The sequence below is a fragment of the Passer montanus genome, unplaced genomic scaffold, assembly GCF_014805655.1.
Source record: "Passer montanus isolate IOZ18808 unplaced genomic scaffold, ASM1480565v1 scaffold223, whole genome shotgun sequence".
Taxonomy (NCBI): Eukaryota; Metazoa; Chordata; class Aves; order Passeriformes; family Passeridae; genus Passer; species Passer montanus.
This window is the reverse complement of record NW_024366849.1, coordinates 200255-224231: the sequence shown is the minus strand read 5'-3', so window position 1 is coordinate 224231 and position 23977 is coordinate 200255. Positions and strand designations below refer to the sequence as shown.

Below are 23977 nucleotides of genomic sequence, written 5' to 3'. Positions count from 1 at the left end.
AACTTGATATTTCTGCTCTGAGATGCTGTAAATGGAAAAGGTTTTGTGGCTGAGGATAACCCTCCAAATCTGAAGGTCTTGATTTCCTAATTTAAGGAAAACTCATTTAGAAATACATAGCTCCATTGCAGCCAGGGTTATTACACTGACAGAAAGCCTAAAGATTTTCCAGAAACATCAAAAATATGAGTTCTGCTTCTGAAATGAATTCTCAGTGTACAAGTGGTGAAGCACATACTGAAATCCCCACTCATTCCTTATCCAGGGCATTTCCAAGGGGCATTAGGGACATGGAGGCAATCCATCATTTACACAAATAATCATTCCCGTAATCCAAAATAATCCAAAATAAATTGGCGTTATGGCCAATTAACTCTGATTACCCAGGAGATGAGCTGCCAGTGCTGCCCTTTGCCATGCCAGTGAAATGTTTCTGTCCAAATGTGAAAAGTTTCTGGGATTTTTTTCCTAAAAATCACAGTAGAGTCTACAACACTGGATCTTGGTTTGCATCATTTGGGGCAGCAACAACGAAGGGTCTGGATTTTACAAAAATGGACCGACCCCACTGAAATTTAATGATTTTTGAGGCTTTTCTGGTTGTTGTTTTTGGGGGCACGTATCCATTCTGGCCTCTCTCAGTGAAAACTGGCACCAATAGAGGGATTTTAGGTGAGGAGAGGGTTTGGGTGGCGGAACAGAGGCTGTGGAGTCACCCAGTGACTGCAGAATTACTGATCTGATTTAAGATCAAATGTGCTAATTACTGATTTGATTGAGATCAAATGTGCTAACTATTTCTTTAGAAACTTGACTTTTTGAACGTTTATCTTATACTGTTCAACACAGTGCTGAGTAGTGGACTAGCATCTCTTTGAGGGATTTCTGGCAATGTAAGACTTAAAATGTTTTAAAAACGCCTTCCTTGAAGATGCTCTTTTCTCTTACTTTTCATTTGCCAATATGTTAATTGTTCACAAGGGTTTTTAGTGAACACTGATAGTTATTATGTAATAAACCAAATGAAATGTAATGAGTAGTAACTACGAGGTGTGAGGCAAAATCGGAGTTGCAGCATTTGAAAGGTGCTTGTCGTGTTACAGAATTTTAAATTTCCCATTCATGTATTAATCGTTGTTGCATTACTCTTTTGAGATGAATAACATGCTACAGGAAACAAATTGTGCAAACAAATTTGGAGTGTATCTGCAAGTAAAACAGAAGTAATAATGCTAATTATTGCCATGCTGGTGTCACCGGGGTGCTCCTGAGTCATGGGTGACTCCACAGCCTCTGCAGGGCACTGAGAGGAGAGGGGACAGCCCTGCCTGCCCTCACCCACACACCTCCAGCACCCCGGGAGTGCGCCCAGGCTGAGCCCCGCTGTCCTGGGCTGGCCTCAGGGACCTGTGCTTGGTGACACCGTGCCTGTGGAGCTGCCCTGGAGCTGTCTGAGGACCTGCCCAGTGCCACCAGCCCTGCTCCTGCTGCCTGTGGTGAGCTCCCTTCTGCAGATGCCTCGCTGTCACCCCTGCCTCCCTGTGTCACCCCTGCCTCCCCGTGTCCCCCCTGCCCCCCTGTGTCACCTCTGCCTCACTGTCCCCCCTGCCTCCCCGTGTCACCCCTGCCTCCCTGTGTCACCCCTGCCTCCCCGTGTCCCCCCTGCCCCCCTGTGTCACCTCTGCCTCACTGTCACCCCTGCCTCCCCGTGTCACCCCTGCCTCCCTGTGTCACCCCTGCCTCCCCGTGTTACCCCTGCCTCCCCGTGTCACCCCTGCCCCCCTTTGTCACCCCTGCCTCCCCGTGTCACCCCTGCCCCCCTGTCTCCAGGGAACATTCCCAGCTCTCCCAGCCTCTCCAGAGCAGAGGGGCTCCAGCCCTGGGGGATCCCCCTCTGGATCCTCCCCAATTCCAGGGGTGCCCGTGGCTCAGGGCTGATCTCCAGACCCTTCAGGACCTGGTGGTCATTGCTGGGGGCCCTGCAGCCCCCCAGGGGATGAGGAGTGAGTCCAAGGTTTGGATTTAGAGGCAGCTCCTGAATTGCTGTGGGTGGGGGCCCCAGAGGATGCTGATCAGGGCACTCAGAGCTTGTTGGGATACTTTGGATCCTGACATCAGCTTTGGCAGGGTTTCCTGGCAGCCCTTAAATCCACGTGGGATGGAGCATGAGTAATAAAACAAGCTCTAATTTTGCCCTGGATTAAATCCCTTCTTCCTGTTTTCAAAGAGTGAGCTGTGGCAGGTCGTGTGGACAGGCAGCTGATTGCTTATGAAATACTGCAGTCTGCAAGCTGCAGGTGGGGTTTGCCTCCACCAGAGTTCCAGAAGCAGGAAATTCCTGTGCTGGTTCGTTTGGGATACATTTTTATGATTTGGTTGAAGTTGAGGGAGTGGAGATCTTTTTCCCCAGGGTTTGGTTAAACCTCAGAGAGCAGAGCAGCTCTCCTGTGCCCCCAAGACACAGCAGTTCCACGGTGGTGATTCAATCCTGCAGGCCAGAACAGGACCCATCCCTGCCTGGGGCTCCCTTTGTTCCCAAAACCAGGAGACAAAGCACTTCTTGGGACTGTGAGCACAACAGACACCTGTGGAGGAGTGGGGTGGGAGTGGAGTGAGAGGAGGCTCCTCAGGGAGGTGCTGACAAACGCTGGGTGATAATTGAGATTTTTATTAAAAGTTTCCTCTGGGAGTTCCTTTCCTCTTCTGCTGAGGTGGATGGAGCAGCTGAACATCTGCCCTCGGTGCTCTCCAGGAACTCCAGGGGTGCCAGCAGGGGCAGCTGCTGGCTGTTCTCAGAACCCTTTGATTTGGATAAACAGAAAATTTATCCACGCAGCCACAGCTGGGTGTTCCCACGGGAGATTATTCCCAAAGCTTGGCAGGAGGCTGCCTCCCACCAGGGTTAGGGTTAGTGTTAGGGTAACAACTCCTCAAATCTCCTTTGGAAGCAGGAATGGACAGCTCAAAATCCCAACCAAAGAGCTCCTGACCCCCAGGAGAGCTGGGTGAGTTCAGTGTGTCCCTGTTTTCCTGAAGAACACCAAAGAACACTCACATTTTTGTGGTCAGAGCTTTGGGACCGACTCCTCCCATCCTGGTTTGGATGTGTCAGTGGAAAATATTTTTTTGGAGGTGAAATGAGCTTGCTGGTTGCCTTGAAGGCTCTGATAAATGTGAGAACTTGATCACATGGAGTGATAGGTTCTTTGAGACGTGTTTGATCTGAAAAATAAAGCTCTGTATAAATTCCCCTTTGCCAGCCCAGCTGAACTCGCAGCAAACATGAAGCTGATTTTGATCTTCAGTGCCCTCCTCGGGGCTTCCCTGTGCCTGGAAACCTTCGTTGGGTGAGTTACACTTGTGCAAAACCTTTCACTTAGGGCTGGTATCCTCTTGTTGTTTTTCATGGTCTCACCCTCACAAAATCTGCTCAGGGCACATTTTTTTGGTTTTTGTGATTGATTGTTCTTTTTGCTTTGCTGTTGTGGTGTTTGAGGGAACGTTTCTTTACTTTTGTTTGTGTTTTCTCAGCAGAAAGGTCCAGCTGTGGGGATGAGATTCTCAATTCCTGCTCATCCAAGCCTTGATTTTGGCTTGAGTTGAGGCTCACTGTAAAGGCAGAGCTGAAATACCAGAACTTGTCCTCAGAGCAGAAAGTTCACCACTTTCCCTTTTCCCCCCAAGTTTCTTATTTCTCTTTCTTCCTCTTCTTTCCTCCTTTCTAAGCATTTAAAATCCTGATTTCCAGCCATTAAATTCTGAAGGTTTGTCTTGACGTTGCATTGCAAAAATTATCCCACAAGGTATTTCCTCACAGCCTCATTGACCATGGAAAGGCCTTAATGATTAAAGATTATGAAATCCTACTGGATAAATCCTGAGGTGCAGGAAGTGAGCACTAGATTCCAGTGAGTAAATCCGTGCATGAAGGTTGAAGGATTAAGAATAAAAAAGAATATAAATAATGTCCCAAAACTCTAAAGCCAGGAGGGGCTATTTTGATCATTTAATCCTGAACTGGGTTTTGGTGGTTCAAAACCTCAGCAGCTGTGGGTAATTCACAGCAGAATCCAATAAAGCTTCTGGACAATCCAGTAGTAAGTTATGAATGTGGGAAAGTGCCTTCAGAGCTGGTTTAACTCTGTTCAACACGGAGATCTGATCCCTCTGCTGGCCAGGGAGAGAGAGGATCCCGGTGTAAACGTGATGTGAACGAGTGACACTGTAAATAAAACACGGGATCCTTCCCCAGCTCAGCTGGAATATTATTGTCCCACAAACTGCTGTCCAAAGTACCCCATGGGTGCGGGATTGATCCTTGTGATTGAAAACTCATCCACGCTGTCTGGTTTGTGAGGAAGGTTGGTTGAACTCTTGGGCGACACCAAATCAAAGGAGCCATTAACCCACAATTAACACCGAATTAACGATCCCAGGAACAAACCAGTTCAGCCAGCCTCTTCTGAGACGGCTCCTGAAAAAACCGATTTATTACAGGCACCAGGTTCTCCGGATCAGGACCAAAAATGAGGAGGAGGTCAGGCAGCTGCAGCTCCTGGAGTCGCTGGAGCACCTGCAGGTGGGTCATGGCCACAGAGGCACTTGGGATCTGATCCCACTCACAGCAGGTCGGGGTGTGAATCTGCATCTCATCTGGAAGGTTCCCATCACCCTGGGGCAGCTGCCATAAAGAATTTTATTTTCTCAACACGTTAAATTTGACCTGCAAGTTCGAGTATCAGCTCAGTGTTCAGGAGGGCCAGAATTTATTTATTTTTTTTTCCTACTGGGTTTACATCACATTTGAATTGTTAGATCTTCATCTCGGTGTTGAAAAACTTGTTTTTCCAGTGGGAATGGCAATGTTTTGTCTCCCAGAGTTATGGAAGGAATTTATTAGTTAGTCTACACTGTATTGAAACAAGAAAACACAATGTAAAGTTCCAGGTTATTACTGTTCTTATTGCCATTGATGGGAATTTTTAACATCACTTTTTAAAATCCCTGGCTTAAAAAAATTATATTAATAATTTAGAAATTACAATTTAGAAAAGTTCTACCAAAGGAGAGATAAGAGAAATGAAAACAGTGGGTTTCATATTACCTAAGACTGGAACATGGAGTTTTTCTTGAAATTATTTCTAGTAGAAGAGAGAATAATAAAATATCAGGGACAATTAAAATTTCCTCTTGTTTGTGTGACCAAAGCCTAGAAGTCTGTGAAAAAACTGACTCAAGCCCTTGGTATTTGTTATTTAATGGAGTTTATCAGAAGAACTGATACCAGGTTGTGGTGAGGCCACAGAGAACAGAGCATTCCAGGGCTCCTCTCTGCAGGGGAGATTTCTGATTTCCTCTGATTTCTGGGGACAAATCAGCATTTCTAAATTCTCCTTTCTCTCTCAGCTGGATTTCTGGGTCAACCCCTCTGCCCCTGCCCTCCCTGTGGACGTGAGAATTCCTGCTGTCAGTGTCCAGTCAGTGAAAGCCTTCCTGGAATCCCAGGGCATTGGATATTCCATCCTGATTGAAGACCTGCAGGTGGGCAGTGCCACTGGCACCTATTTCTGACACCTTTTGGGAACACAGATTCACAATTTGGCCTCGTCCCACTTTCCCATACTCTGTTTTCCGTGGGATCCTCCCCTCATTTTTGTGGGCTGTGGATTATTCCTCAGAGAGAATCCATGCAGCAATGTAGGTGTTCTGAGTAGTGACATCAATAAACCCCACAGGGCTCTTCTGACAGCCCCTGAGGAATTACACGAGGGCTTTTGATCCCAGATTTGGGAATCCCACCACAGTAAACTCTGCTGAGAGCAGCTATGGGTACAAATCACCCACCTGGGCACTAATCTGACATTTCCTCATGAGCAGTAATCCCCAAAGGGCACCTAAACCAGCATTAACTCACTGCCTTTTCATTTGTTTATATTTTAGCAAGTGAAGCAGACACTTCTCACCCTTTGAATGTTATTTTAGGATGTTCTGGATAAAGAAAAGCAAGACATGGCCGAGAGTGCCCAGAGGCAGCGCAGCAGCAACACCTTTGACTTCGGTACTTACCACACTCTGGATGAGGTGAGCACCTCAGGGGAGGAGTATTCTGATTTTCCCTGGTCTTTTTGCATGCTGTCTTCAATTCAACATCCTGTGTTAGCATCTGAAATGTCCTTGCAGCTTTTTGTGGCACGTGGGTTTGTTTTTTGCAGTGTTAGTTTTGTGCTCAGAACAATCAGCCAGCGCTGTCCCCGACAGTGTTGACCAAAATTCCACAAACTCTCCTGCAGACTCTGTCAAAACCCATCCTTCAAAAGAAGGAGAAATAAAGGGATCTTGAGACTGGGAAATAAAGAACTAAACAGAAATAAAGCTGTTGCTTCCCTGTCCTTGGGAGTGTCCGAGGCCAGGTTGGAGCAACCTGGGATAGTGGAGGGTGTCCCTGTGGCAGGGGGGTGGAATGGGATGGGCTTTCCAACCTGAAGCAGCCCATGATTAACATAAATATGATGTTAATGTCCTCAAATCTGATGTTCATGTCCTCATGGCCTTGCATTTCAGATTAATGCAGAGCTGGACCACCTTGCATCTGAGTACAGCTTTGTGGAGAAGATCCAGATCGGGCAATCCTACGAGAAGCGGCCTCTGTACGTCCTGAAGGTACAACAAACACCATGGAATGCACCCACAGGGGTGAAAGACAGACAGCACGGCCCAGAGCACCCCAGCTGTTATGGGATGCCCTCGAGTGAGGGGTGTCAGGGGCTGAAATGCTGTGTTTGATTCCCCAGTTCAGCACCGGAGGCTCGCGCCGCCCGGCCATCTGGCTCGACGCCGGCATCCATTCCCGCGAGTGGGTCACCCAGGCCAGCGCCCTGTGGATCGCCAACAAGGTTCTGCAGCAGGGATTCACCTCTGGGCAATGCTTCCTGCTGTTTCAGAGCGTATCACCCCTCTGTGGTTTTAGTAAATTCACCTCCCAAAAGCAGCTGGCTCCCTGAGGAAGTGGTGGCTCCCCTGGAATTGGGAAACTCTGTCCTGTTAGAAGAGCTGAGTTTAGGCAGACAGAGTGCAGTGGTTCAGGGAGGATTGTTACACAAATAACCAAAGGCTGAGATTGTATTGCTGCTTTGCTCTGCTCACCCAGAAAAATGCAGTGGGGTTGGCTTCCTTCCACAAAATGCCCAGACCTCCAGCTCTCTATAAATGAGGATTTAAATCCTGCTGGAAATGACTGAGCCACCAGAGAAGTCACAGGACCACAGAATAAGCTGAGCTGGAAGGGACCCACCAGGATCATGGAGTCCAGCTGCTGGCCCTGCACAGAGCCATCCCCAAGAGCCACCCTGTGCCCAAGTGTTGTCCAAAAGCTCCTTGGGCTCTGTCAGTGCAGCACATTGAGAATTCCCAACCTGGCTCTTCCATCTCAGTCTTAGTGCCAGCCTTGGCCTGTCCTCTGGGACAGAGAGGAGAAAATTTTGTTATCCTCTTCCATTTTATTCTAAAGACCTCGTGTCTTCAGAATAAAATAACAAAACAGATTCCCTGCTCATCCACATAACAAGGAACAGTTATGGCCCACAGATAAGGGATGTTCCTTGTTGCCCTGCCCCAAAATCCAGCCTTTCCTGAGGGAAATGAGCATTTGGGAAGGAATTGCTCTGCTAAGCAGGCTGTGCTCTGTCTCTACCTAGATTGCCTCTGACTATGGAACAGATGAGTCCATCACCTCCCTGCTGGACAAGATGGATCTTTTCCTGCTGCCAGTCGCCAACCCTGATGGATTTGTGTACACTCACACCTCGGTGGGTCAGCTCTCTGTCTGAGCTCAGGGGGATTCCTGGCTCTTCCAGGGAAATAACAAACATGAGGGAAGTGGGCTCTGAAAGTCTTAATGCTGTGAGAGGAGGTACCAGAGCTAGGCAAAGATCCTCATCATTTCTTAGACATCATTTGTCTAACCCATCCTAAGCCCTGTAAATACCCAGTTTTTGTAAATACATTTGATTTTTGACCATTGGCCCGTTTTGGCAGTCAGATATACTCCTGGGATCATGCCCAGGATCAATCCCCCATGGGTGGCAGCCCTTCCTGGGCAGCAGTTTTGGTGCCACACCCAGGTTTTCTCCCTTTTGAGCATTTCTCTGTTGCAGAACCGCATGTGGAGGAAAACCCGCTCCAAGATCCCCGGCAGCGTCTGCGTCGGAGTTGATCCCAACAGGAACTGGGATGCAGGTTTTGGAGGTAGGGATGAAGCTTCTGGATCCTGTTACACACAACCAGCAGCTGCCTTTATAAAGGGGATTAATCACCCTTAAAGCACAGGATGAGGCAGCATCATGAAATTATGAAATCATGGAATCACAGAATGGTTTGGGTTGGAAGGATCCAAAATAATATTTAGTTCCACTCCCTGCCATTGGCAAAGCCACCTTCCATTATCCCAGGTTGTTCCCAGCCCCATCCAACCACAGAATACCCCCAGGAATGTGGATTCCTGGGTTTCTGGGCAGCCTGCTCCAGGTTGCATAATCTCAAAGTACATCCCTTGAACATTCACACTCTGTCACTGCTGTTGGAACATTTCTCAGCATTTAAGGCCTTGCTTTGGCTCAGGAAAGCCCAGCTTTGTGTGGCTCTGCCCTGCCCTCCTCATGGGTCTGTTCCCTCCTTGCACCACCAGGTCCTGGGGCCAGCAGCAGACCCTGCTCCGACTCCTACCACGGGCCCAGCGCCAACTCCGAGGTGGAGGTGAAATCTGTCGTCGACTTCATCAAGAATCATGGAAACTTCAAGGCCTTCCTGACCCTCCACAGCTATTCCCAGCTCCTGATGTATCCCTATGGATACAAATGCACCAGGCCAGATGATTATGCCGAGCTGGTGAGACAGCAGGACTTGGTTTTACCTTCCTCTCTTCTGTCCAGCTGCCTTTCTGTACTTTCCATACTCTTCCCTAATGACAGCACCACAGCTGGAATAATATCTCTGAGGCAATGTGGATCTCACAGCCATAATTCCAATGGGAAAGACCTCTGGAGGTCTCTGTTCTAACCCTGTGCTGAAAGGGCTTTGGAGTCAGAGCCAATTGCAGTCTGAATTTGGATTGATTTGTTTTGATATTTCTAAAGAAGAATTCCACAGCTTTTTCAAGCTCATCCCAAAGTTTCCCTCATCTAATGGGGATTTTTTTGTCCTCATACCTAAATGCAGTTCCCCTGTGGCAATCTGTTGCCTTTTTCCCCCCTTCACAAAGAACCCAGCTCTGTTTTACATCCAACCCCCCTTACGTACTTGAAGTGAGCACAAAGGTGACCTTGGAGTATTGGAAGATCCCAACTACCTTGGGAATTTCTGGTTTCTCTTGAGCCTTCCCTGGACAAGCCAGTGAGATAAACACTGGATGAACACTTAGAGAACCTGCTGGAAGTTCACTCACCTGCAGTGGCACCTCCCAGAAATGCTGTGGAAGCTGTGGCTGCTGTTGGTGTGAATCATCCCCAAAGCAGTTTGGAGATTTCTGGTGAAATCCCAAAGTTTAACCCCAGGAAGTGTGGCTGCTTCCTGACTTTCCCTTCATCCTCTCCCCTGCAGGAATCTCTGGGAAGAGCTGCTGCCAATTCCATCCGCTCCCTCTATGGCACCACCTTCCAAGTGGGCACCATTTGCAACACCATCTGTGAGTATTTGGCCACTCAGAGCTTTGAGGGGCTGTCCCAGGACACCAATCCCTGTCCTCCCCACGGGGTCTGTCCCTGCTGGGGACAGACTGTCCCTGCTCCTGTGCAGTGACACCACTGGTCACACACCAGACCCGAGCGTTCCCATCCAAACCTCACCCTTGTCCCCCAAAACACAAACAGCAGAACAACAGAACTCCACCATTCCTCTTCTCCCCACTCTGGACCATCTCCCTTTCCCTTCCAGACCAAGCCAGTGGAGGCAGCATTGACTGGAGCTACGACAACGGCATCAAATATTCCTTTGCCTTCGAGCTGCGGGACACGGGGCGCTACGGCTTCCTGCTGCCCGCCAACCAGATCCTCCCTGCTGCCAAGGAGACCTGGCTGGGCCTCAAGAAAATCATGGAGCACGTGCGGGACAAGTCCTCCTGAGAGCTGGGCTGAGCTCTCTGCAGCACAGCTCCTAAATCCTCCGTGGGCTGTGACGGCTGTCGTGATGGAAAGGGCTGAATAAACCCCTGTGCATTCCCCACGTGGTGTTTGGCACGTGCTCCTTGTGTGTGACGCATCCCTGAGTGCTGGAAGCTCTCCCTGGATCCTTCTCCAGGGTGAAGGGGCTGGTGCAGAGGGCCTGGTGTTAACCAGCATAATCCAGGCTATGGAACTAATTAAAGGAATTTAATTTCCTTTAACGAGCCTCAGGACCCTGCCAGGCCCCTGATCACTGTCCTCAAATGTACACCCCCATATATTTGGCTGCTCCTTTTCTCCCTCCCACATGTTCCCAGTGGCCATGGTTGGAGGGAAGATGGAGATGGGAGGACTCCTCCCCTGATCCAGCACCCAGTGCCTCAGGAGCCCCTCATTCCATTTTCATCCTGCAAATTTCTTGGGGATTAAGAGCAAAGAGCTCAGGAGGCCCTGAAGGATCAGAGATTAGCTGTGGCTGCTGCTGCTGCTGTGGTGATTATCGAGTCTAACAGGTTTATCTTGGTGTCTTGTGACCCCCCAGCAGCTGGTGAGTTACTCACCCTGGGGAGGCTGGCAGGAGAGCAAACAGCGCTGACGGTTCCGATAAAACCCCGCGGGCTCTGGGCACGGAGCTGCTGGCAGGAAAAGGGGAAGGCACAGCTGAGGGAAGTAGCCCAGGGGGCTGGGTTTGGGTTAAAAGCAGCTTTGGGTTAAAAGTTTTGGAAAGCAAACCCACGCTTGGGGCAGGCAGTGCTGCCCATGTGTCCCTGTCCCCTCTGCTCACAGCCTTATCCCGTGGTACCTGCTTCCCAGACTGCCCCAGCTTTCCAAAATCCCATCCTCTGCCTGCTGATTGCAAACCTCTGATGGTGAATCCCTGGGACAGGGCACAGAGCTGGTCTTGGACCTGGATGAGTCTTGTCTCCAGAGCAGGAACTGCAGAGCCTGAGGAGCCTCGGCTGGGAGTGTGGAACTGTGACCTTGTCCTGGCTTGGGAGCTCATTCCAACCATCCACCCCCTGTCCCCTCCTCCCCAAGTGCCTGGTGTGAGGAGAGCTCATCCAGTGTGGAACCCTGACTCCAGGGAGATCTGGAGCCAGAGCAGTGGATGCCACCCAGAGGAACAGGAGGGTGTGTGCCGTGGTGGGCAAGGAGGGAGATGAGCTGGAGATGACACAGGTCTGGGGTGGGGGGAACCTAACAGGGACCTTCCCATCCCAGGGAAGGAGATTGTGGAGGAAACAGCCAAGCTCTTCACCTCAGAGAGTGATGGGAGAGACAACAGCATCAGCTGGAACCAGGGACAGCCAGGAGGGACATCAGCTCCAGGGAGATCTGGAGCCAGAGCAGTGGATGCCACCCAGAGGAACAGGAGGGTGTGTGCCGTGGTGGGCAAGGAGGGAGATGAGCTGGAGATGACACAGGTCTGGGGTGGGGGGACCTAACAGGGACCTTCCCATCCCAGGGAAGGAGATTGTGGAGGAAACAGCCAAGCTCTTCACCTCAGAGTGATGGGAGAGACAACAGCGTCAGCTGGAACGAGGGAGAGCCAGGAGGGACATCAAGAAATGCTTTTCACCAGGAGGAGAAGCAGCAGAACCTGGTGCCCATGGGGCTGAGCAGCTTCCATCTCTGGAGGACTCCAAGACCCAGCCCTGGTGGGTCCCCAGAGCTGCCCATGCTCCACCAGGCACTGGATACCTCCCGTGGTCCCTTCCCATCAACCACCCCACAATCCTGCCCCGAGGAGGATCCTGGAACCACCTCAGCAACAGCTCCAGTTCTGCACTGCAAAGCCCCAAGAGACCCCAGCACCTTCCCTCAGCACCTCCTGCTCCTGGTGCAGCCAGAATCCCCTGGATTTAGTGGAGAAAGACACGGTCAGGGGATGTCAGCTGTAAAAACCTGTCCTGGGAGGTGCTGCCAGCCTGGGAACACAGCCCAGGAGCCCAGAGCATCCCTGACAAGCACGGTGGGAGCTCAGGGGCAGCACAGATAAGGCCCAACAAAGGCCCTGCTGTAACCTGCAGAACAAAGACACTGCTTTGACTGGGGAACAAAGACACCTCTGACAAACTGACCTCCTGGGATAGCCCCAGCCTGTGACAGCTGCTCCACAGCCACTGAAAACATTAAAATAATTCATTTTCTACCCAAAAATGAGCCCTTTTGTCTGAGCGTTACCCCAGGTGAACGTCCTTGTGCACCTCCGAGCTCCACGACTTCCATCAGCTTTGAAGGGAGATTTCATCCACCAGCAAGTGACCCCACTCCTGGGAATGGTTTGATGAATAATTTGAATAGTATATTTTACATTTTAGATAGATAGATAGATAGATAGATAGATAGATATACATGTATGCATAAATGAATTAATCATAAATAAGACTACATTTAAATGTTTGCTTTTTCTGCGAGTAACTTTGTAGTAGCTTGTCATTACACATGCATTACTAATCATAATTATGATTGACTTACTCATAGCAATGTGTAATGAAGAAATCCATGGAAACAAAGAGGTGTTTCCTTGTGGTTTTGGGGCTCCTGTGAGCACGCCATCCCCACCGTCCCACGCCCGTGGGTTGGGAGCCGCCCATGCCCACGGCAGCTGGGAGCAGGGACACTCATCCAGGACCCACTCACCGAGGAAGACGTTATCAGATCCTCCCTAATTTGGCTGCTCTCGTGTTGACTTTGCCAAATAAAGCAAACATTTGGGCTGGCGGGAGCCCTTCCTGCCTGCTCTGTTTGTCGCTACCGACGCCGCGGGGACGGCGGATGCGGCCCCGCTGAGGAGCTCCGGGAGGGACCCCCAGCAGCGAGGGGGTGCTGCCCACCCTCGGGGCCCTGCTCTGCTCCCACCCACCATGGAGACCCTGCTGCTCTTCCTCGCCCTCCTGGGGGCCAGCGGCACCGAGCAGCTCTTTGTGGGGTGAGTCCTGCTGGGGCGGGGGGCGGTGGGACACCACGGCTGGGATGGGGACGGCCCGTCCCCACCAGTGTCACCCAGACAGGGGTGGCATCCCCAAGGATGGAAATCCAGCAGGGTTTTCTGCCAGCCAGGAAGGATTTGGTTCCACCCCAGGTTTGGAGGGAGGTTTGGAGCAGGTAGGAATTAGGGAATGCTGTCGCTCCAAGCTTTGCCAGGCTGTGGAATCCCAGAGGATATGGGGAGCACGTGTGTGGATCAAAGATGATGGCTGTGGAGCCACCCAAGGATTGCTGGGAATAAAAACCAGGGATTGCTGGGAATAACAGCCAAGGATTGCTGGGAATAAAACCCAAGGATTGCCGGGATAAAACCCAAGGATTGCTGGGAATAAAAACCAGGGATTGCTGGGAATAACAGCCAAGGATTGCTGGGAATAAAAACAGGGATTGCTGGGAATAACCAAGGATTTTTGGGAATAACAGCCAAGGATTGATGGGAATAAAAACCAGGGATTGCTGGGAGTAATCGAGGATTGCTGGGAGTAATCAAGGATTGCTGGGAGTAACCAAGGATTTTTGGGAATAACAGCCAAGGATTGATGGGAATAAAAACCAGGGATTGCTGGGAGGAATCAAGGATTGCTGGGAATAACAGCCAAGGATTGCTGGGAGTAAACCAAGGATTTTTGGGACTAACACACCGTGGGAAAGAACAAGATGTGGCTGGAGGGAGGGCAGCACTTTTCCAGGATGAACATCCTGGTTGCAGCTCCTGCAGATAAGAACAGCACAGTCCAGTGCAGGAATGAGGCTGAGAAGGGGGCACGGAATACAGGAGGGGGTCAGGACAACCCAAAACTCCCAAAGCTTCCAGAAAGGTCTGAAGGAATGGACTGGCAATGAGAACTGACTTGTAGAGAAAGTGGGAATTCCGTGTTTGGAGTAGGGAAAACTTATCCATAAAAAGATCTCCAGGGTGCTGGACATGCCACCAGCTGGACCAACGCTGGAGCCAGAGCTGGTGCTCTCATGACCCAGGGAACAGATGGAGCTGTGCCAGGGGGGCCAGGCTGGATATCAGGAAAGGTTCCTGATCCAGAGGATGCTGGCACTGCCCAGGGAATGGTCACATTCCCAAGGCTCCCCGAGCTCCAGGAGTGTTTGGACGAAGCTCTCAAGGACAGGGTGGGATTGTTGGGGTGTCTGGGAGTTGGATTTGATCCTTGTGGGCCCCTTCCAGCTCAGGCTATTCTGTGATGTGACTGACCCACCTTCCTTCCTGCTTTCCTTCCTCCCTGGACACGATGCCATGGTTGAGGGATCCATCAGGATCCCATCACTCTCCTCCAGCCAGGGGGTGGCTGGGAGGGATCCGAGCACCTGGGAATGTCCAGGGAATGTCAGGGCTGCTCCCTGAGTCTGGAAAAACCACGAGGATTTCATGCCTGCCCGAGTCCCCCAGGCACAGAATGGAAATTGTTATCACCCTGGGGAGTTGGTCAAACTGATAAATGAGGACGAAAGGGGAAAGGTGAAGGAATTTTGTGCCATTTTGGGAGCAGCTTTAAGCACTGCCCAGCAGGAGCGGTTGGAGGTAGAGGATTGATCTGAGATGAGGAAACCTCTCTCCCATAGAACATTTCCTCCTCTCCAGGGGCTGTGCCTGTCCTCGGGAAGCCCAAGTGGGACCTCTGCTAGGGAGCACATCCTCAGATACAGAACAAATCCATGGGAGATATTCCCCACCATCTCGGGAGCTGATCAAACAAGGCTGGAGATCACCTCAGGTCCCAGCCCTTGCTCCTTTCCCATCGTGGCTGCTCTGAACCTGCATTTTTTTTTCTCTCAACACCAACAACTGATGCATTTTCCAACCCTCTGGGCCGGTGTGGATGTTCCCCAGGCCAGAGTGCCCCCTCTGTGACCCCTCTGCCTCCCTGCAGGGACCAGGTCCTGCGTGTCACCGCCAGGAACGAGGAGCACATGGCCCTGCTCGGGGTGCTGGGCGAGCAGGAGGAGCTGCAGGTGAGCCCCGAGGGGTCCTGAGCACCCCCTGGTCACAGACCCTGCTGAATCCAGGGCTCCCTCCTTCTTCTGCCTTCCCATCCTTTTTCCTCCCCATTTTGGAGTTGTGTCATATAGAACCATAAAAAAATGAATTTAACCTGGGGCTCCTTGAGCTCAGAGCTCCTGTTTTGTATGAACTGGAACATCCCACAAATACTTCAACAACCTGGGCTGAAACCTTTCTGTAAATCCCTATCCAGACATCCATCTGTGGCCCAAAATTTCCTCAAAAACCTTTTTAGATCCTTCATGGAACCTGCTGAGACCCCTGGAGGTGCTGGGGAGCTCAGTGGAGGAGCACCAGCACAGGATGGGGCCGAGTTCTCCCTTTCAGCTCAACTCCTCCTTCCCAGGTGGATTTTTGGCGTCACCCCAACAGCCTTGGCCACCCCGTGGACCTGCGGGTGCCCTTCCCCAGCCTCCAAGGAGTCAAAAATTTCCTGAATTCCCATAATATTTCCTACAGCATCATGATTGAGGATGTGCAGGTAATGGCTGTGACGGGAACAGGATGAACTCCTGCAGCTCAGCCCTGAGAGAAAGTCCAAAAAGTTGGAAATGAAGAAGAAAAGTCCAACCCCCTGCTCCTTCCGGCCTTTTTGATCTTGGGGTTTTTTTTGCCTCCTAACCAGGAATTATTGGATGAAGAAAAGGAAAGCATGAGGCGGTCTAGGAGGGTAAAGAGAAGCTCCAGGATGTTGGATTTCGCCTCCTACCACACGATAGATGAGGTACCTTTCTCTGCAGAGCGTTGGCTTTGTCCTGCTGGGCTCACAGCCATGAGGTGAAGGTCGTGGTGAGTCCTTGGTGACAGGTGAGACCTCCCTGGGACACGCTTCTCCTCCTTGGTGGAGCTTTTAGCTGAGATGGGGACTGGGAAACCTTCCACATCCAGCATGGCCACTCCTGGAATCTTCCATCCTGTGAAAGACATTTTCAGCTTCACTCTGGGGGTGCTTGGAGCCCAGTTTGGGACTGCTCAGGGCTGTGGTGGTGTTGGGAGGTCTCAGAGCTTTTCCCCCCACCATTCATTTTAGTTTTCCAAAAACGTTGTGATGTGCCTTTCCCTGCTCACACAGAGCCCCAACCACCTCGTGTGGGAAGTGCTTCCCCAGGGAAGCACCAGATCTTCCCCGGGGAAGCACCAGATCTTCCCCAGGGAAGCTCTGCCTGTTGCTGGACACCCTCAAAAGCAAAAGGTGAGAAGCAGGCTGAGCCTCGTGACCCAGCAGCTCCTCCTTCCAGATCTACGGGTGGATGGATGTCCTGGTGGAGGATCATCCCAGCCTCGTCAGCAAGATCCAGATCGGGCAGAGCTACGAGCACCGGCCCCTCTACGTGCTCAAGGTGGGTCCCGGGGCAGCCTCGCCCTCAAAATGCCCCTCAGGAGGAGAAGCTGTGCCAGGGCAGCTCAGGGTGGGCACCAGCAGGAATTTCCCCATGGAAAGGGTGCCCAGGCTTTGGCAGGGGGTTTGGAGTGCCCATCCCTGGAGGTGTCTGAGGAACTCCTGGGGGTGGCACTCAGAGCTCTGGGCTGGGGACAAGGTGGGGATGGGGCACAGGGTGGATTCCCTGATCCTGGAGGGTTTTCCCAACCCCAGTGATCCCGTGACTCCGCAGTTCAGCAGCGGGGGGTCGAAGCGCGCGGCCATCTGGCTGGACACCGGCATCCACGCGCGGGAATGGATCACCCACGCCACCGGGCTCTGGACGGCCAACAAGGTGACCTTGGGATCACCTGGGATGTGGGACCTCGATTCTTACCCCGCATCCATCCCATCCCTCATCTCCGAGGGGCACCGGGGCAGCTCCTGCTCCTCTCCCTGCACAGATTGCCAAGGAATACGGGCAGGACCCGTCTGTCACGGCCATCCTGGACAGCATGGACATCTTCCTGGAGATTGTCACCAACCCCGACGGCTTTGCCTTCACCCACAGCTCTGTGAGTGTGGGGACACCACGGGGGGATCCTGTCCCAGTGCTGTCCCCAGCCATGGCTGTCCGTGGTTTTTGGGATGTGGGACGGTCCCTGGATGGTTTTTGGGATGTGGAGATCCCTGGAGATGCTTGGGCAGGGCTTGGGGTTCACATCCCTGTTCCAATGTCCTCTCCGTGTGCTCCCAGAACCGCCTGTGGCGCAAGACCAGGTCCATCAACGCCGGGTCCCGCTGCGTCGGAGTGGATCCCAACCGAAACTGGGATGCTGGGTTTGGAGGTGAGACCTCAGCCAGCAGCTCCCCACGCTGGCCATTGCTTGTGCCTCAAAGCATCAAAACTTCCTGCTGGAGTGGAGAAAGCCAGGGATGGAAATATTAGGTTCTGTTTTGTCGGGCCAGGGTTTTATGAGCCCTTAAAAGGGAACCTCATACACCCAAGGATAGCTGGTCTATTACCTTTGGAGGCAAATAATGAGCAGGATGGCTTCTGCTGCAGTGTTAGAAACAAAAGTGTTTAATAAAAGGAAAAACAATAAACAGAAAATCCGAGCCAGGTACAGAGGTCTGTTCCTTGGTATAAACACGTTCACAAAAGCCCCGTGGTTCTTTTGTTCTCTTCTTTTCTACCTAATGGCCCAGGCAGGACTTTTTGGCTCCCATCCAATTAGGTGACCCCAAGGTTTTAGTGAAGCCTCTGGGGTCCTATGAGGTGGCTTTTCACCTGATCGTTGGGAGAAACTTCTGGGCTTCCTTCCTTTTTTGGGGGACAAAGGCTAGCTTTGCCACTCTGTCATTGGGGGCATGCTCCTACACTCCTTCAGACGAAACCCTTCCTGAGGGATCCTCTCTGGATCTCCCCCTGCTCCAGGTGCTGGCTCCAGCAGCAACCCCTGCTCCGAGACCTATCACGGCCCTCACGCCCACTCTGAGAAGGAAGTGAGAGCCATCGTGGATTTCATCCGCGCCCACGGGAACGTCAAATCCGTCATCTCCATCCACAGCTACTCCCAGATGCTGCTCTTCCCCTACGGATACAGGAGGGCGCCCACGCCCGACCACCAGGAAATGGTGAGGTGGCCCCAAAACGTGGGGCTGTGACCACCTGGCGGAGTCAGGCAGAGCATCCCAGCAGCCTCCCTGCTCCTCCCGTTGGATGCAACCTGAATCCTGAATCCTTGCACCTGGGTCCCAGAGGAGGGTGGTTGTGAGGTGGACCTCAAACATCAAACATTAAGGGTTTTTTGGGAAAACCTACAGCAGAAGGGATGGGGAATGATGGGCTCTAGATCCCCCTGCCCCATGATCCACCAGATCCCACCAGTTTTGGTGGTTCCTTTGCAGAATGAACTGGCCAAGAAGGCCGTGAGCGACTTGGCCGCCGTGTTCGGGACGAAATACACCTACGGCAGCATTGCCAACACCATCTGTGAGTGTCCCTCCCTCATCCCGCGGCCAATCCCTCGGGAACGGGCTCCCATCTGGGCTCCTCTCCCTGCAGACATGGCAGGAGGCACCACCATCGACTGGGCCTACGACAACGGGGTGAAATATTCCTTCACCTTGGAGCTGAGGGACTCGGGGCGCTACGGATTCCTGCTGCCCAGCTCCCAGATCGTCCCCACCGCCACCGAGACGTGGCCGGCGCTCCTGGACATCATGGTGCACGTCCTGGAGCATCCCTACTGACCCCAGCACCTCCCACAGCATTCCCTCCTCTCAATAAACCCTCATGGAGATTCAGTGGTTTCAGGCACCCTCGTTGTTTTCGTGCTAAACTCCAAAAAAAGGGTGGAAAAGGACTCCCAGTCCTGCAGGTGTTGATTTTCCCCTTGTGACTTTGGCTCAAAGTCCCCATCCTTTGGAGCCAACAGCCAGCATGGGAGGAGATGGGGTTTTTTGGGCAAGCAACCCCAAATTTGTGGGGTTTTGGGCAGCTTTGCTTCATCATCCCTTCCTAGGGGGCTACAAGGAGGGACATGGGGTACCCTCAGGATATTTGCTGTTTATTTTTGGCTACTGGGACAACTGTCACCTGCTCTGACCTCTGTCCTGGGCCAACCTTAACACCACTTTCCTCAGCCAAACTTTAAAGCAGTTTCCCCACCGCTGTGGGTTAGGGATCCAGCTCACCAAGCCCCAAGTGAAAATCTGCATTTCCCACATTCTCAACCCAAACTGATCCTTTCCCTCCCCTCAGCCAGGGCTGGAGGTCGTGGGATTTTGGCACCTCCCGGTCTCACCTGGCTGGCAGCTGACTCACCACGGCCCCAGCAGGGTCCTGGGACAGGTTTGGCCAGGATTGGGAGCGCTGGATGGGGACAGCAGGGCCTGACCTTGGCTGGTGGCAGCCAGAGCCTTCCCAGGGCCCTGGGAAAAGGCACAGCCGGAGGGGCCGGGCTGGGGCCGCCATCCCATGGGATTTAAGCGGCCCCAGGGCGCTGCTGGGGTGTGAGACCGGCTCTCCCCGCTGACCATGAGGCTCCCCGTGCTCCTGGCTGCCCTGGTGGCAGTGGCCACCTGCACCGAGACCTTCTTCGGGTAGGGGGGCCGGGATGGGGAGGTGGCACAGGGGAAAGGCTCAGGGGAAATCCCCGGGATGGGGGATGGATGGGTGGGGTGAGGTTGGACTAATGGGGCCGGAGCTCATCCCACACCCCTCAGCACCCCCTGACCCCACAGGCACCAGGTGCTGCGCATCACCCCCCAGAGCGATGAGGAGCTGCAGAAGGTGCAGGAGCTGCAGCACCTGGAGCATCTGCAGGTACTGCGTGTGGAGGTGGATTTTGGGGACAAACCCCCCAAGCAAAGCAAGGATGGGGTTGGACGTGGGATTATGGGAACCAAGCGGTGAAAAGCGAGACAGGCTGGTGCTGGGGGCGCATCCCAAGGCAGGGTCTCACCCCTCGTCTCCATCTCTCCCCATCCAGCTGGATTTCTGGGTGGCTCCCCGCCGGCTCGGGCTCCCCGTGGACATCCGCGTGCCCTTCCGCAGCCTGCAGGCGGTCAAAGCCCACCTGGAGGCCAGCGGGGTCTCCTACTCCGTCATGATCGAGGACGTGCAGGTCAGCGGTGCCGCAGGGGAGGCGAGGGAGGTGGGATCCCACCAGTGGCAATGGGGCTCATCCCTCCCGTGTCCCACAGGCCCTGCTGGCTGAAGAGCAGATGGAGATGCTCCGCAGCAGCCGCCAGCGGTCGGTCGACACCAGCACCTTCAACTACGAGACCTACCACACCATCGATGAGGTGGGAAAGGACAAGATTTGGGGCATTTTGGGGGAAAAGTTTCCTCTTGGGTTGGGAGTGACCCCCACGTCTCTCATTCCCAGATCTACAATTTCATGGACATGCTGGTGGCCGAGAACCCCAACCTGGTGAGCAAGCTGGAGATCGGCCGCTCGACCGAGAACCGTCCCCTCTACGTGCTCAAGGTGAGCATCTGGGGATCGTGATCCAGAGGGGACAGTGGTGACAGGGACAAAGCCAACGCCCCCTCTCTGCTCTCCCAGTTCAGCACAGGGGGCACCAACCGCCCGGCCATCTGGATCGACACCGGGATCCACTCCCGCGAGTGGGTGACACAGGCCAGCGGCGTCTGGTTTGCCAAGAAGGTACTGGCACATCCCAAAAGGGCCGCCCGCTCCTCAGGAGCTGTGGGGTGCAGCTGGGTGATCCCACAGCAAGGACGGGGAGCCCCAAACCTCCATCCTCTCTAGATCGTCCAGGATCACGCCAATAACGAAGGAGTGGCCTCCATCCTGGAGACGATGGACATCTTCCTGGAGATTGTCACCAACCCAGACGGCTATGCCTACACCCACACCACGGTATGCCCCAGACCTCCTCTCCCTGGTTCCTACAGCTGCTCTGCATGGGGCTGGCGAGCAGGATTTGGGGGGCTCCATATCCCTCAGAGGGCAAAGCCTCCTCACCCACGTTTCCATGGGATGGGAAGGGGCCCACCACGAGCTGTGGAGCTCCAGGCCTGGGCAGTTCCAGCCCAGCCAGGAATTCCTGGTTTCCAAGATCCCCTCCATGGCAATGAGGAATTGCTGAGGTGGCTCTGCCCTTCCAGAACCGCATGTGGCGCAAGACCAGGTCCAAGCACGCGGGCGCCATCTGTGTCGGAGTGGACCCCAACCGCAACTGGGACGCAGGTTTTGGAGGTCAGAGCTGTCCCTTTGCCCCTGAGGAGCGTTTCCACTCTCCAGCTGGAGGCTCCAAAGCTGTTTCTGGCTCAAAATGTCCCCTGGGGAAGAGGTGGGATTTGCTCTCCGTGGCAGAGCCGAGGGTTTGGGCTTCACCAGGGCTTTGATGTCCCAGTGACAAATGAAAGTCACCGTACAAAGCTCTCAGAGGAGCCCCAGGAGCATTCCTTGATCACCGCCAAGGAGCTGAGGGGTGGGAAAACCTCTTGGGCTTGGAAGCCCCCAAATCCCCACTGTGTTCTCACCATTCTCTTCTCCACAGATGCCGGAGCCAGCGGAAACTCCTGCTCGGAGACCTACCACGGACCCTACCCCAACTCGGAGCCCGAGGTGAAATCCATCGTGGACTTTGTGAAGAGCCACGGCAACATCAAGGCTTTTGTCTCCATCCACAGCTACTCCCAGCTCCTGCTCTATCCTTACGGCTACACCTCGACCCCGGCGCCAGATGACCAGGAACTGGTGAGGCCCCTGTGCTTGGAGGGGTTGGCATGGGGTGGAGCTCTTCTGCTGCCCCAAGGAGGAGCCACCTCTGCCCTGGGTCCCTTGGGAAGCTGGGAGGAGCTTTGCTGCACCCAGAAAAAAGCTGTATCCCACAGGTTTTTTTCCTTTCTTTGGCTCATCTTTCCCTGTTTCTTGCATTCCCAGCACGAGATTTCTGCCAAGGCCGTGGCAGCTCTGTCCTCCCTGTACGGCACCAAGTTCCAGTACGGCAGCATCATCACCACCATCTGTAAGTGCTGGGGCAGCCCCAGAACCCCCAAACCCATCCCAAACACCCCATGGGATTCCTGTACAAAGTGATTGGTACATGGGGGGCAGCCCCAAAACCCCCAAATCCCAAACACCCCATGGGATTCCTGTACAAAGTGATCTGTAAGTGCTGGGGCAGCCCCAAAACCACCAAATCCCAAAAACCCCATGGGATGCCTGTACAAAGCAATCAGTAAGTTCTGGGGCAGCCCCAAAACCCCCAAAAACCCCATGGGATTTCTGTACAAAGTGATCTGTAAGTGCTGGGGCAGCCCCAAAACCACCAAATCCCAAACACCCCATGGGATTCCTGTACAAAGCCATCGGTACGTGCTGGGGCAGCCCCAAAACCCCCAAATCCCAAACCCATCCCAAAAACCCTATGGGATTTCTGTACAAAGCGATCAGTACATGCTGGGGCAGCCCCAAATCCCAAACCCATCCCAAACACCCCGTGGGATTCCTGTCCAAAGCCATCAGTAAATGCTGGGGCAGCCCCAAAACCCCCAAATCCCAAACACCCCATGGGATTCCTGTACAAAGTGATTGGTAAGTGCTGGGGCAGCCCCAAATCCCAAACACCCCATGGGATTCCTGTACAAAGCAATCGGTAAGGGCTGGGACAGCCCCAAAACCCCCAAAAGCCCCAAATCCCAAACCCATCCCAAACACCCCATGGGATTCCTGTACAAAGCCATCGGTACGTGCTGGGGCAGCCCCAAAACCCCCAAATCCCAAACCCATCCCAAAAACCCTATGGGATTTCTGTACAAAGCGATCAGTACATGCTGGGGCAGCCCCAAATCCCAAACCCATCCCAAAAACCCTATGGGATTTCTGTACAAAGTGATCTGTAAGTGCTGGGGCAGCCCCAAAACCCCCAAATCCCAAACACCCCATGGGATTCCTGCACAAAGCCATCGGTACGTGCTGGGGCAGCCCCAAAACCCCCAAAAACCCCAAACACCCCATGGGATTCCTGTACAAAGCGATCAGTACATGCTGGGGCAGCCCCAAAACCCCCAAATCCCAAATACCCCATGGGATTCCTGTACAAAGCCATCGATACATGCTGGGGCAGCCTCAAAACCCCCAAATCCCAAACATCCCATGGGATTCTTGTACAAAGCCATTGGTAAGTGCTGGGGCAGCCCCAAAACCCCCAAATCCCAAACCCATCCCAAACACCCCATGGGATTCCTGCACAAAGAGATCCAGGCTCTGAATCCCTCCCATTTTTCCCTCCCCCAGACAGAGCGAGTGGCTCGACCGTGGACTGGACCTACAACCAGGGCATCAAATATTCCTTCACCTTCGAGCTGCGGGACACGGGGCGCTACGGCTTCCTGCTGCCCGCCAAGCAGATCGTGCCCACGGCCCAGGAGACCTGGCTGGCGCTGAAGGTCATCATGGAGCACGCCCGGGACCACCCCTACTGAGCTGGGAGCAGCTGCAGAGAGGGGAGAAGGCAATTAGTCAATAAATGGAAAGAAGGATGAGAAAAGCTTGTGGTTGTTTTTCCCAAATTGGGTGGAAAAGCGCTTTTGGAGTTGGTGATGGCACAAACGGGGTGTGCTGGGTCAGTGGTCTGGAAAAGGGATTGATGGAAAGGGCACAAAGATAGCAGGAACAAAAAGGAAGGAAGGTGGTGGTTTTCCATTTGGTCTGGCAGAGGGTGGGAAGGGAATTGAGCTCTGGGATATGAGGATTTATTGGGGGTCCAGGAGAGCTGCAGAGGGACTGGGAACAAGGGACAGGAGCCAGGGAATGGCTCCCACTGCCAGAGGGCAGCCATGGATGGGATCTGGGCCATGAGGAATTGCTGGCTGGGCTGGAATTGCCAGAGCAGCTGGGGCTGCCCCTGATCCCTGCAGTGCCCAAGGAAGGGTTGGAGCAGCCTGGGACAGGGGAGGTGTCCCTGGAATGAGCT

At 53.2% G+C, this 23977-nt stretch overlaps 3 protein-coding genes across 8 annotated transcripts; all 3 read left to right on the top strand.

Annotated features, from left to right (window-relative positions):
* The first annotated feature begins 2699 nt into the window (after nucleotides 1–2699).
* LOC120502573 (carboxypeptidase A2-like) lies at nucleotides 2700–10215 on the top strand. Of its 2 annotated transcripts, XM_039710112.1 has the most exons (12): nucleotides 2700–3005; nucleotides 3261–3347; nucleotides 4498–4579; nucleotides 5407–5541; nucleotides 5983–6081; nucleotides 6562–6660; nucleotides 6792–6893; nucleotides 7695–7805; nucleotides 8154–8244; nucleotides 8684–8883; nucleotides 9595–9679; nucleotides 9928–10215. In XM_039710112.1, exons 1-12 carry the CDS (start codon nucleotides 2716–2718, stop codon nucleotides 10113–10115), a joined length of 1569 nt encoding a protein of 522 aa, XP_039566046.1. In that variant the 5' UTR covers nucleotides 2700–2715; the 3' UTR covers nucleotides 10116–10215. The 2 variants fall into 2 exon arrangements, with proteins under 2 accessions (XP_039566046.1, XP_039566047.1); XM_039710113.1 differs by lacking the exon at nucleotides 2700–3005 and having other exon boundaries at nucleotides 3211–3347.
* A 2681-nt stretch (nucleotides 10216–12896) lies between these two features.
* On the top strand, nucleotides 12897–18820 carry LOC120502572 (carboxypeptidase A1-like). Of its 4 annotated transcripts, none has more exons than XM_039710111.1 (11): nucleotides 12897–13086; nucleotides 15029–15110; nucleotides 15506–15640; nucleotides 15785–15883; nucleotides 16398–16499; nucleotides 16773–16874; nucleotides 16984–17094; nucleotides 17277–17367; nucleotides 17958–18157; nucleotides 18431–18515; nucleotides 18588–18775. In XM_039710111.1, the coding sequence occupies exons 1-11, from the start codon at nucleotides 13022–13024 to the stop codon at nucleotides 18773–18775; spliced, it is 1260 nt and encodes a 419-aa protein (XP_039566045.1). In that variant the 5' UTR covers nucleotides 12897–13021. The 4 variants fall into 4 exon arrangements, with proteins under 4 accessions (XP_039566045.1, XP_039566043.1, XP_039566042.1 ...); XM_039710108.1 differs by lacking the exon at nucleotides 12897–13086 and adding an exon at nucleotides 13788–13963; XM_039710109.1 differs by having other exon boundaries at nucleotides 18431–18820.
* A 457-nt stretch (nucleotides 18821–19277) lies between these two features.
* LOC120502569 (carboxypeptidase A1-like) lies at nucleotides 19278–23535 on the top strand. 2 transcript variants are annotated; one of them, XM_039710103.1, is made up of 11 exons: nucleotides 19278–19627; nucleotides 19769–19850; nucleotides 20017–20151; nucleotides 20231–20332; nucleotides 20416–20517; nucleotides 20596–20697; nucleotides 20803–20913; nucleotides 21162–21252; nucleotides 21557–21756; nucleotides 21943–22027; nucleotides 23299–23535. In XM_039710103.1, exons 1-11 carry the CDS (start codon nucleotides 19563–19565, stop codon nucleotides 23484–23486), a joined length of 1263 nt encoding a protein of 420 aa, XP_039566037.1. In that variant the 5' UTR covers nucleotides 19278–19562; the 3' UTR covers nucleotides 23487–23535. The 2 variants fall into 2 exon arrangements, with proteins under 2 accessions (XP_039566037.1, XP_039566036.1); XM_039710102.1 differs by having other exon boundaries at nucleotides 19278–20151.
* Nucleotides 23536–23977: the final 442 nt, after the last annotated feature.